The sequence below is a fragment of the Meleagris gallopavo genome, chromosome 4 (genome assembly GCF_000146605.3).
Source record: "Meleagris gallopavo isolate NT-WF06-2002-E0010 breed Aviagen turkey brand Nicholas breeding stock chromosome 4, Turkey_5.1, whole genome shotgun sequence".
NCBI classification, from domain to species: domain Eukaryota; kingdom Metazoa; phylum Chordata; class Aves; order Galliformes; family Phasianidae; genus Meleagris; species Meleagris gallopavo.
In genome coordinates this window covers 60,547,464-60,559,947 of record NC_015014.2, presented here as the reverse complement: position 1 = coordinate 60,559,947, position 12,484 = coordinate 60,547,464, and the positions used below count along the sequence as shown (strand labels likewise).

Sequence of the window (12,484 nt, the reverse complement as noted above, 5' to 3'; positions counted from 1 at the left end):
TCAAAATCCGAAGATCCCCATTAAATCCAAACTGTTATTTTATCTGCATTTGACAGGGCCATCAGAGCATGCATGCGCTTCTCACTGTTCACCTTGCCCTGTCTCTTCACCTATACTGCATTATGTGGTTGTCTGTTGTTTTGGGACTGCACTGAAAGCTGTTTGGAACAAACATTATTTACAGCACTGGATGGTGCCCATCATTCCTTCAGGTGTTGCTAACTTATACAATTCATAATGTAAAATATGCTGAACCGTTGCTCTAGTTTCAAACAAAGTATTTGTCTTTAAGCATAGGTTTGCAGTTTAATCTCCATGTAAATATTCTGTAACCTTACTCCAATTTCCATTCCAACTATAACTTTGTAGTGTTATGGGGAGTTGGGAAAACAGTGTTTTCAAGGGCTTCAAGTTCCCAAATATTAGGAAGTGGCTTAAAACGTTAAAAAAAAAAAAAGAGTTGCAGGGCTGCATTTTTCCTCTGTAAAGTGTCAGTTGTTTCATTAAAACAGTTCAGGTCTTGTGTTGATTGTTGCAGAAAGAAAAGACAAATCACAGCTTTTGTTTTTGCTTTAAGTGCAAAGAAATTTTCATGCATGCTAATTTGCTGTGATTATTAGATATTCTACGTGGCTCTTCTAAGAAACGAGCAGAAAGTGCAGGAGCTTGTTTGTATAACAAAATTGTGTCTAGTCCGAATTACTGGGTGGATGTGATATCACAAAGTACATTTACATGTCACATCTGGACTAACTCTTGAGCTAAACAACTGTCATTTATCAAACAATATTGATAAAATTTGTCTTCTTTTTTTCTGTGGCTTCTTCACAGAAGCTGGTGAAACTTGACACTTTCCTGTGCATAAATCCCAACTAACTTTAAAGTTTCCAGTTATATGAGGTTTAATAAGGTTTTATCTGTTGAGCTGTCACACACAACCTAAAAAGATGACCATCTGAGAAAGATCTAATTAATGGTATTACTCTGAAACTTGTCAGGTTAATGTAGGGGCCAGAGACAGGCACAAACTTTGAGACCAGAATCAAAGTTAATAGCATTTGTGAATGCTTATAGTTCATTGGAAGTAATCTTTAGTGCTATAAATCGACTTTCAAATCTTTGGGCAGTGTGAGTTATTTCTCTTCCCCATCTAGAGACAAATCATCAAATCAAATCATCCATGTGGTAAGTTTGATACACATGCCTCTTGAATTCTTCCCAGACTACAGCTACAGTGTAATAAAGCATCCAGTTTGTGAAAAGTACTTGGTTTCAGCCATCAACACTGAATATAACTAATGTACAGTTCAGTCTTGTGTTGAAGAGGGAGCTGAGCAATATTTAAATGCCATTTGACAGCCAATGTATTGCACATTTGAGGTATGGTTTATGTACAATGTAAAATCAAATTGTATTTTACCCACAGAGGGTTGAGCCGTGTCCTAGACATCAGTAGCTTTTCTAACAAAATGAAACCCTTCTCACCTTCCCTTTCTGTCTGCACATGCAGGTGGCTCAGAGGACAACTGCCTGTGCCTTCTGTCACACTGGTTTTAGTAGCCACAGAATTATCTGCCCCAACCCTCATCACTTAAAAAAGTGCCTGCAGGTACTCCCTGAGCATCAACTGCCCTCTGAACACGTGAATTCAGAAGGGATTTTCACGCACAGTTCTCAAGCAAGTAAAAATAAAGATAAAAACTTATCTTCCCAGACAGGGATAATAGTAGCAGTAGCAGGGCAAATAAATGGATTTTACCATCCATGGTGCTCAGGCTGTGAGTGGACATACAATACGTAACTCTTGCCTGTGCTGTAAACTTACACACTGTCCAGCACAGTGAACAGTTGCTAGATTTGCAGCAGTCCTATACAAACCTTCAAATGTAAATCAGGAGAACTCAGACATTTTGCCAGTGGTTCTTACTTCTTCTTGGAAGCAAAATCATGAACTGACCTTCATTCCACAATAACTTGACTGCTGCTCCCCCCTGCGTAGCATTCTGGGCTTTAGGGATTGCCTCAAGATGCTTGTCACTCTTGGCTTCAGGGGATTTTTGGCAAACTGATCAAGCTTGGATCTTTCTCCACATTTTACAGCGTGGTACAAGAGATCCCTTTTGAGTTGATTATTTCTTGAAGGGCTTGAACTTGTCAAGCCATGCTGACCAGAGCAAAATAATCATTTGACACGAGGGAGACTTTTTTTTTTCCCTGCCAGAACTCTGACTTAGTGTTTAAAGCTATCAAACTATCTGAGCCATCAAGCCAAGGTGAATCATTGTTTCATGGCATAAAATGCAACATGCAGAAGGTGCTCTGATTTTCAGTTCAGGGCTTGAGGTATCTGTCAGAAGAAAACAATACAGTATATTCTGTTTATGTGTTGAAGCATCTACAGCGTACCAGCCTGTCAGCCCCCAACTCATCTGCAAAACTGTAAAATAGTACTTTAAAGGATTGCTAGGACCCTGTGCACCCTGGCAGCTGCCAGTCAAATGTCTCTAAATTCTTTTATCAGTGACCCATCCAAAAATGGGAATGCTCTTTTGACACTTTACTTGTGTAGACCAGAAAAGCATTGCCTTTGCCCTTCTAACTGAGGAAGGAGAATTTCAGATGTTGCATAAAGGCAGCATCTTTTCTCCCAGGAGTGTTTGTGTTTATGCTGGAGGAGTTGCTACACAGACAGCTGAGAAGTAAGTACTTGGGAAGCAAAATGATTCTCATAAACATATATAGAATCACAACAAGCAGGAAAGGAACTATGTCCATAAGAAATCTCCCAGTCTACCTCTTGTCTTATTGCAGGGCCAACCATCCCCATGCTATTCCTAAAAGATGTAAAGTTTCTACCTACAATCTTAGATGCCCTCCTGTTTTCACAGACAATCCATTCCAGTGCTGTTCTTACCATAAAGAAGGGCTGTTGGTGGTGCCTCCTGGATAAAGTTTAATCTCTTACTTCTTGTCCAATCCTTCAGAGACACCCAGAATTATGGTTTCTCTACAACAGCGTTCTGTATTCTTGAATTTCATGTCCCCTTCTCTCCTTCAGACCACACAACCTCAGTTCTTCTAGCTGTTTTGGGAGAGCACAATTCCTAAACCTCAGTCATTTCTGCTAGTTCCTACCATTCTTGTATTGCAGTGACCAAACCAGATGTAGTACAACTGTTGAGACCTTGTGATGGAAAGGATATAAGCTCTTGCACTCTTTTTTGTACATCCTGATATAACTGCCTTTTTTTTTTGGCAATGACAGAATGTTGCAGACTGATTTCAGCTCATGATTCCCTAACTCCTCCATAGAAGTGCCACTTCACCTGCTGTTCCCCATTCTAAATGGGAGCTCCTGATTATTCCTGATGAAGTGTAGCACCTTGTCCTCATCCTTATCAAATTTTATTCTGTTTTTGGACTTTTTTTTCAACTTGTCTGTATGATTTGCAATTCTAGTCTTCTCTCCTGGTGTTTCTTATAACCTTCTAGGCTGGTGTTACATAATAATAATCACTTTGCTTACTGAATACCCAGGTGACTAACAAAATGCCAAATAACCTTTGGTCTGAGTCTTTCCAGACCCCATGTGACATGTGGGCCCTGTAGCAGTTTTGTTGCTTTTCTTCTCACAGTGATGTGTGACCTCACAGCAGAAACCTGCCTGAAGTTGATTAAGTTTGGCTTTTCCCTATCCACAAGGCCTTTGTGCTTCTCACTATTTGCATCACATTTTTTTCTTGACCATTCTGGTGTTATGCCTGTGTTCTCTCGCCACTCTATTATTCAAGTAATAGTAACCAGACCCAGATTCTTCTGTCTCTGTGCTTTCTTCTGAGTTCAGCAAAGGACTCATGACCATATTAACAGACAATGACTTAGCATTGCGTATTAGGCTGTGATTAACTTCCCTAATTTTGCCTTGTGTACCATAACCATGATATTGGAGTTCTACCATTCGAGCACTTGCCTGCATCTTCCTTTTGTGCAAACATGTTTAACTCAGGCCTTTCTGGTTAGTGATTTTAACTGGTGTATACATTCTCTTCTTTCATTGCAAAGTTGTAATTTTCAGTAATGCTTAGAAGTCAGTAAATGACTTTTTAGGGAGCTACCAGATGTCTGTCCTCACTAATAGTCTTTCCAATAAATGTCCGGATATTTCTAATTATTGTGCAGGAAACCCTTCTTTTGTTAGCATGTGATAATTAGTTATAGATTAGATAAAAAGAGGAAACGAAGAATAAATATTTCTAGTAGCCCTCTAGCATTCACTATGACCTTCCTCAGACAGCAAATTGACTCCTGTGATTCTGCTGGAATTTTCTCTTCCTTCAAAGCAATACTGATATCATTTAGTCATAGAGGTATGCATTAGTGAAAGTAATAGCAAAGGAAGTCATTCAATTACTTCTCTCTTCTTCAACCTTGCTGGAGGTGATAGAAAAACACAGATTTCTGGAAGTTATCACAGACACTGGCTCTTTGCTCTGTGAATTGAGAAATGCATCTTGGACCACACACCTGTGCTAACAAGAGGTGTTGGGAATGTTTTTCATGCTTCTTAAAGATCATGGCATTTGAGGCAAAAACTGGATGGATTCTGCAAGTGCAAGGTCTGATTATTTTATGTTGGTACCAAGCAATGAAAAAAAGGACATTATTTTAAGCTGAGTAGTGTGTTTTAATACAAAAGTAGCACCTTCCACCCCATTAGATTGTGGATAGAGAGGGCCCTACTGCAGATTCCCCCACTGCTACGAGTGGGAGCAAGTTCAGCGTTGTTGTAGTGTTTGGATGGCAGTAGTCCAATTCAGCAAGTACTCCTTCTGTGGTGCTATCACAGTGTTAAGCCTGGATAGTGGGTGGCTGAGCAGTCAGAAAACAAGACTAAGTCTCATCCACTAACAAAGAAGCTTTATTGCAAGTATACACAACTAAGCAAAACTAAGTTGTGGTATTTAGACCGTAATTACAGGATATTGCCAAACTATGTGTAGGTATCCTTGGAGTCTTGGCATCCTGGGAATGGCATATTTCAGGACATTCAGATTCCCTTTGTTCAAAATGTTCCCAAGTTCTCTGTTCTGATCCCCTTTTATATTTTCCACACTTAAGATGGGAAAAATGTCTGTTTAATAATTCTGAGGTTTCTTTCCTTCCCCAAGATGTCACATTTGTTTCCTTATCTTATTGTGGGTTGTGCTGCTTGTCTCACCTACCTACTGAAAAGACCAAGCATCTATGGAAATTATTGTATATAATCTTTACAACTATAGAAAAGACTACATTGGTACCTTGAAAAAAATAATAGGATAAACAATGCTACCCACATAACAAAGACCATTGCACATGTAGGTAATTGCTTTCTGTCCTCCTCTTTAAGCTCATGTATGAAGAGTGTGATATGGCCCACAGGACCAAAATGAATGTATGTGCTAAAAACACATATGCCACAGTAAATGGAAGTGTAACGTTTAGATTTTGTGCCAGAATTTCCATTTGGTGTTATTTAAAACTGCAGATCAAGGCTAGACTATGTGACCAGCCCTAGATGAGCCTACAGTCAAACTGTACAATATTGTTCCATTACATCCTGGTTCTTGTGGAGCTGCTCATTTAGCAGGCATCTGAAGCCTGTGAAAAGACAGACGGTGTTAAACTGGGCCATTTCACACAGTCTCACCTCAGGCACCCAATTCCAGAGCTTGGACTGGCAGTCTTGTCTTCTTACAATGTCAGTGGAGACATTTTGATGGACACACATGCCTTGAATCACCTTATGAAGACCTCAGTGACTGAGAACAACAAACAACATTTGGACCTTCTACACAAGGCAACTTGAGACACCACCAGCAGTCACTGCATCTTTTTTCTACCAAGCAAACTTCTGAGTTTCCTTCTTATTTGTAATCTCTGGGAACAAAATCTCACTTTAAGCGACTTACAGTTAAAGCAAAGGATGGGAGCTGCATGGTTCAGCACCGTCCCTTCAAGAATAAAAGCAGCCAACCCAAACATTGCCCAAGACTCTCTGATGTGGACGGCAGCATCTGGTGTCCACTGAGGAGAGGAGGTGGCCTTGGAAGGGGTGGAGGCAGAAGAGAACAGCAGTGACCATCCACAGCATTGTGGTCCCTTTAAATCTTCTCCTCCACTTGGCAGCTCCAATTTTTCTGTGTTGCTATAGCAAATCTCCATGGCAATGACCCTAATCGGGGAAGGGGGGATGCAGGGGGACGCATGCTCAGAGTGAATGCTGGAGTCTCGCCTGCTTGTTTCAGCTGCTCCACGGGTGAAGAGAAAGCTCAGGTACTGGGCAAACTGGCCCTTTGGGAGTATTGCAGCCCACAGACGTCACCGTAGCGATGCATGCATGTGGCTTTGCGTGTACTTTGCATATCGCACTTCATCTCCTTCTTTGTGGGGAGCAAACTGCTGATTTTCACTCTTTCTCCTCATTCCAGGCTGGGAAGAGAGCTTGAATTACTGACGCGAGCGATGGCGTTGCCGTCTGCCTGGAGTGCGATGCGCGTGGTGATCCCGTTCATCTCGGTGCTGGGCCTGCTAAGCGTGAGGCTTGTGGGGGCCAGCCAGGACTCGGGGAGTGTCATTCCTGCCGAAAGTACGTACTGCCGTGCTGCGCTCATGCCCCGCTGCACGCGTCCTGCTTTGTGCCCTCCTCTTGCCCCTGCAGCCACACAGATGGCTCCGGGGGTACCTTGCTGACTGGCTCAGGCACACCTTGGAGCTGGGAGCTCTTGGCTTTGGATCACAGCTCTGTATTAATTTCTTCTATCATTTTGAGCGAGTCTCTTGTTTAACTTCCTCAGCTGTAAAATGAGGCACTAGTTGGAAGACACTAGGGTATGGAGTCAGTGTTCTCAGAGTGTTATGGTCAAGTAGTTTGAAGTAGCTGCTCACTGAAAGCTTAAATACCCTCTTTGAGATCTTTTATTGTTAAAAATGGGGAAATTAATTGCATACAAACCAGTCTTTAGTTCTTAGTCTCACTTTGTATCACAGCTGTCTTTTTACTTTACTACTCAAATATTTAGAATGAGATCTGAATTAGTCCCTGCATCTTATTTTCCTAAATTGCATTTTTAATTTTTAAATACACCCATGACTTCCTCCACAGGATTTGAGTGCTGAATTCTCTTCTTTATTCATTCTCTTGGATTTTTTTTATTAGTGATAAGTGTTGGTCTGTTCTAAAAGAGGCCTCACCTCTATCTTGTGTCTGTTTTCCAGGCATGCATTCATTAACTTTAATTTTGTGGTGAGTGGTCTGTACTGTCTTCTCAAGGAGAATACCAGGCTTAGAAAATAAATTCTATGTGACTTTTGTGTGTCTATGATAGCAGAGGTAACTCAAGACATCTTGAAGGAAAAGTATGCGATGATTCCTTGTTCCTCTTGTGTAGCAGAAACTCCCATTTTATCTGCAGAACAAACACTTGGCCACTGTCTCCAAATAAGGTCTAATCTTTCTGATATCCTGTGACCAGGCTTCTAAGTCCCCTGAGGAGCGCTTGAGAAAGATTCCTTGTCTTGTTTTGCTCTTGCATGTGAGAATGAGGAATGGAGGGCACTCAGTGTTTCTGCAGAGACATACTGCTCTGTCCTGAATCACAGAGGCTGGCAGCACTGCTGTGAATGCACAAATGTTGTTTATGTCTGAGTCCAGGCCAGGAGGAAGGCTCCTGACTCATCATGAATTATAAATTTCCTTGCTGCTGCAGGAACAGTGTTTTAAAGCAACAAGGACCTTGCAATGCTCCTCATCAGCCAGTAGCTGAGAAAATGCTGCACAGTTGCTCTGTGCTCCAGGTACCCTCCTTTGCCCATGAGTGCCAGCTGTTCTCAAAGCTTGGAAATGCTCCTAGACACTTAAAATGAGACACAGTGCCTGGAGTTCAGGACACTGGGCCAGACAGAGCTTTGATGTGATCTAGTACAGGCACTCCTGAATCTTTCCTGCTTGATGTCAGCTCCATAGGCTATTTCTCATTGAAGTCTCTATCCTCCTAGGCACTGACCCATTTTGGGGATATACTTAAGTCCATGTTATCTTCTCAGTGCTGTGAGATCTTGTGCTACTGTGTGACACTGATCTCTGGCCTGGGGTGCCATCGCCTACACTCCGCTTCGCTTTTTCTCTGCCAGTCAAGAGAGCCAGGCCCAGCTCTTTCTGAATAATGTTGATTAGGAGTGATTAATTAAGTCCTTATACTTTATACACACTACTTTGCATTTACAAAGGCTGTTCAAGTATGAAGTGCTGTTGCTAATGCTTTCAAGAGTATTTTCTTTAAAGTTCAGAGCAATCCACTAAAAAATAATTAGGCAATTTCCCCAAGCTACCATTGCATTTCCAGTCCAGATTGCCCACTGTGAAGGCTGAAATGTGGAACTGAAGAAAGAAGGTCTGGTTGCATTAGCCAAGGTGCAAGAAATACAAAGAGTAAATGCCATGTGTGTGCAGGGGAAAGTAAATTATACTTCCACAGTACTTTCAGCTCCAGTTTTTCACAAAAAAGAAGAAGCCAAGAAGCATATTTTAAGCTCTCCTCCCCCAGTTCTCCCCAAACACACAAAGGCAGACAAGTCTTCATGCTGACAGGATCCATTTAAAGAATTATAGCTGACTCTTGATAATTCTCATTATGTTAATCCACAAACCTGTTAAGTCTTCCTATGAATGATAGCCTGTTCCCAGCTGTCAGCAAGGAATTAATAGCACTCTGCTGTATTTTGCTATGATGGCACTTAAGGTTTGGTTCCACAATTCCTTTAAGCTGATGTAAGCCTGTGCTGCTTCTGCCCTTCTCACCAGAACTTTCTCCCTTGTCCTCGTTCTGGCCCCAGGACTTGTGCATTCAGGAGCTGGTCTGAAAAAAAAGTAATCAGCAATTCAGCTGACCAAGCAACTGCATGGTCTCTGCTGCTGTGAGCAAGGGAAAGTGTGGGAACACACAGCTGAGGACAGAAAGCAGAATGTATTTAGATTTGCTTAACCCCCCTTTGAAACCAGACAGAGTTAGTTTGAGGAAATGTTCACAAGCATCTTAGTGAAAATGTAGTGAGCATAAAGAGAGGATGAGCCCAGCTTGGTAGAGCAGCTTGCAGGTCAGCTGTTCAGTCTGGAAGGGTGACACTGAGGCAGGGAGTGATGGAGATCGGCAAAGTCAGAAGTGGGGCAAAGATAGTGATTATGTAATAAATGTCTCTTCCACGGCAAAAATTGGAGGCATAAAGTGACACAAGTAGAAGTTAACTTCAGAGCCTGCAAGATTGACAGTTTGCTCACAGAGTGAGCTGCTGAGCTGTGGAACTCATTGCCACAGTATGTTGCAGATGCTGAAAGTTCCCATGGATTCAAGAAGCAATGTGTCAAATTAATGTGAGAAAAAGGTCCAGGACTCGGGATGTCTATTTTCACATCTCTTGGTAGCCTAAAATAACACTGCTAGGTCTAATCCAGAGGTTTGATCACAGAATCAGAGTTGTAGGGGTTGGAAGGAACCTCTGGAGATCATCTAGGCCAACAATCCTGCTAAAGCAGGTTCTTTACAGTAGGTTATACCCCACCCCATCCCATCCCATTCCATCCAAGCCCATCCCACTATTACTCTCATTGAGAGTTTTTACATCAGTTGCCTGCTTGAAGTAATGCTGGACCACGCATGGCCACCACTGTGAACTTGGGGGGTTATTTATTAATTATTGTAATTATTTTAATTAATTCCTGTCTCTGGAAGTACCACAGGCTAATTTTAGTCCTTTCAGACTCCAAGAGTAGACCCCATGAAGAGCACACCTATTTAATCTTATATATTACCAAAGTATCTGATATTGTCTTCTGCAAGAAGCTGGCTATTATGATAGTTTAAAAGCTCAGCCAGAGTCAGGGCTTGGGTGTTTCTGCTGATAAAAATCAGGCTGTAGCTGTAGAATTGTCAGACAGTGGGGATTTGCTGTCCCTGTTTTATTTGGGGAACTGCATTCAGGTTGTTCTGTGCAAGAAGTTCAATGATGAGTTCAGCAATGCCTTAACTTCCAAAGCTCTGCTCAGATGTGTGCTCTGCAGGGCTGCATGAGTGGAAGATTCACAGCCAGCTGCCTTCCTGGCTGTTCTCCTCCCAGTTACAGCTGTCTCCTCATCTGCAGTGATGCTGCTTCAGTGAGCCCTCTTTGTGCCCTATAAGTCAAAGTGACAGGTCAGTTTGAACAGCTGGATATTGCCATCCTGGGATGTCACAGTGTTGTATCGTATTCTGGAAGAGACCCACAAGGATCACTGAGTGCAGCTCCTGTTTCCACATGCAATATGGCAACACTCACTTCAGGGCAGACAAATAGGCCAGGGTAGGCTGCTTTCTGGAAAAGAGTAGGCCATGGCCACAAGTGAATGGCAGGTTTGCCAACAACACACTGAGTATTCAGGTTCTTCCTCCATGCTCAGAGGTGAGAACAGTTTGACTGTTGAAATACTGATAACAGGCTGCAGGGAGCTCTGTAGCCATCTCAGCAGCAGCTTTGCACTCACTTTGCTTTGTCAGAGCAGCACAAGTGGCTGCCTGGGGACAAAGATTTTAGCATTTCCCCACAGACACAGTCAGGGCTCTGTGATCAATGTAAAATTTCACCTCTCTCCATTCCCCATACATCTCCTCCAGTGTCTGCAATTTCTTCCTTTGAAAGCATGTACTCCATTTACTTTGTAACTAAAGGGCACAGGATCAGTGCAGGATGAATCCTGGCAGAGTAGAAATGCCCAAGCCCAGCAGTGAGCCAGGAGGCTGTTGGCACATCCCTTCCTCTTCCTTTCTCTGCCTTCCCCCTGACTCGCCCCTCTGTGCATGCATGCACATTGGCACCAGCTGCAGAGCCAGTGGGACACTTTGCATTACTGGCAGAGAAAAAACAGAGCAGCAGGTGAAGGAAGCAAATACAGATCTGGTGCTGACCCTTGCCAAGCTGTTCTTGTAAGATCTTGCTCTTGCACAAGCAGAGCTGGCTGTCTGATTCTTGATCCACTGCAACTGCTCTTTGCAGCCAATCTGTGGAGAATTAACCCACCTGTGGGGAGGAACAGGGGATTTCCATTTCAAAGAGAGAGGATGGGGGCTGAAAGCATTCAGCATCAGGCAGAACAAAACTTGGGCTGTGTTCAGAAAAGGTCACGCAGCAAACCACTCTCATGCTTTGCTGGTCCTCACTCAAGAAGTGAGCATTTGCACAGAGATCGGTAGAGCCCTGGCCATAGGCAGCCTTAACTTTGCATCCATGCAGGTGTGGGTCCTGGTAAAATGGGTTTTTTCTCCTGGCATTACAAGGTCTCTGAATGTTCCCTCAATGTACTGCTACATTCCGGATTTCATGCTGTGACAGTGATGTCTTTTTTTCTATTCCATTTTCCAGGCCGTCCCTGCGTTGACTGCCATGCGTTTGAGTTCATGCAGAGGGCGTTGCAGGATTTAAAGAAGATGGCGTATAATCTAGACACACGGGTATGTGCTTCTGTAGAAAAACTTTTCCTTAGCCTTTGTCTCCAAGCGGCAAGGTCTGCCTGTCTGCACACAGCAGACATCTCTGCTGACTCACTTTCCTTCCAGCAAATAGGATTGTACCAAGTGCAGATTATTTTCCACCCGGTTGGAGAGCTTCAGTAGCCTGACTCCTTGCATAACAGGCTAAAGAATTACCCCAGACAATTCATGCATAAAATAAAGAAGAAAAGAAGATGTGTGCAGGAGAAAAGGATGAGAAGAAGGTTTATTCTCTGTCTCATAACATTGCTTTTTAATTCATCACTCTATGGGTAGGAGCAGTAGATGAATGGAATAGCAAGAAGGTAGCAAGCAGGGCTGGCAGAGGGGAAAGGCAGGCATGTATATTCCTTGTTCATGTTTTGATACTTTCCAAGAAGAAAGGGAAAGAGTATTTGCTTGGGCAGTTTTCACAGCAGACAGACAGGGCAGTTTGCAAGGAGCAGGAGGGTACACAGAGCACTCTGGTGGAGCTGTAGTAGCCTGTGTTCATAGCAGGGGAGTTGGAGTAGATGAAGTTTAACTCAAATAATTATATGATTTTATGATAAAGCCCCTTCGTACGCTTTGCACTACCTCTGCTTTCCTAACAGTTCCATATATGTTGGCAACATGGCAGCTTTTTAAGTGCAGTGAGACTTGAGCCTCATCTGTGGCTCCTGTTTGGCTGCTTTTGGCCGGTGCTGTCTTCATTGGTGGGTGGGAAGGGCTCCTCTGTCCTTCAGAGTCACATTCTGCTCAAACTGGCATTATCAGCAGTCAATCGCAGAGTTAAATCAATTGCGTCTCAAGGTGTAACACTTAAGGGCAATTAGGTTGCTTTGCCTTTGGTTTCTTGTGACCTTGAGCAATCATGTAGGGCCCCAGACAATGAGGGTAGAGTCACTTCAGCTTTCATGAGCTATCAATAGCAAACTGATCAGGCCAGA

At 42.9% G+C, this 12,484-nt stretch overlaps 1 protein-coding gene across 6 annotated transcripts in view; it reads left to right on the top strand.

The window, feature by feature from the left end:
* The window catches only part of LOC104910854 (neuropeptide-like protein C4orf48 homolog), a 54,693-nt gene that overhangs the window by 37,270 nt on the left and 4,939 nt on the right, over window positions 1-12,484 (top strand). For 5 of the 6 annotated variants that reach the window (XM_031553193.1, XM_019614981.2, XM_031553194.1 and 2 more), the window contains 2 exons: window positions 6,468-6,625; window positions 11,428-11,516. In XM_031553193.1, coding sequence (XP_031409053.1) covers window positions 6,468-6,625; window positions 11,428-11,516 — 247 coding nt within the window. Of the gene's footprint in view, window positions 1-6,205; window positions 6,313-6,467; window positions 6,626-11,427; window positions 11,517-12,484 lie in introns of those variants that run through there. The other variant, XM_010710448.3, reaches the window with a different exon arrangement.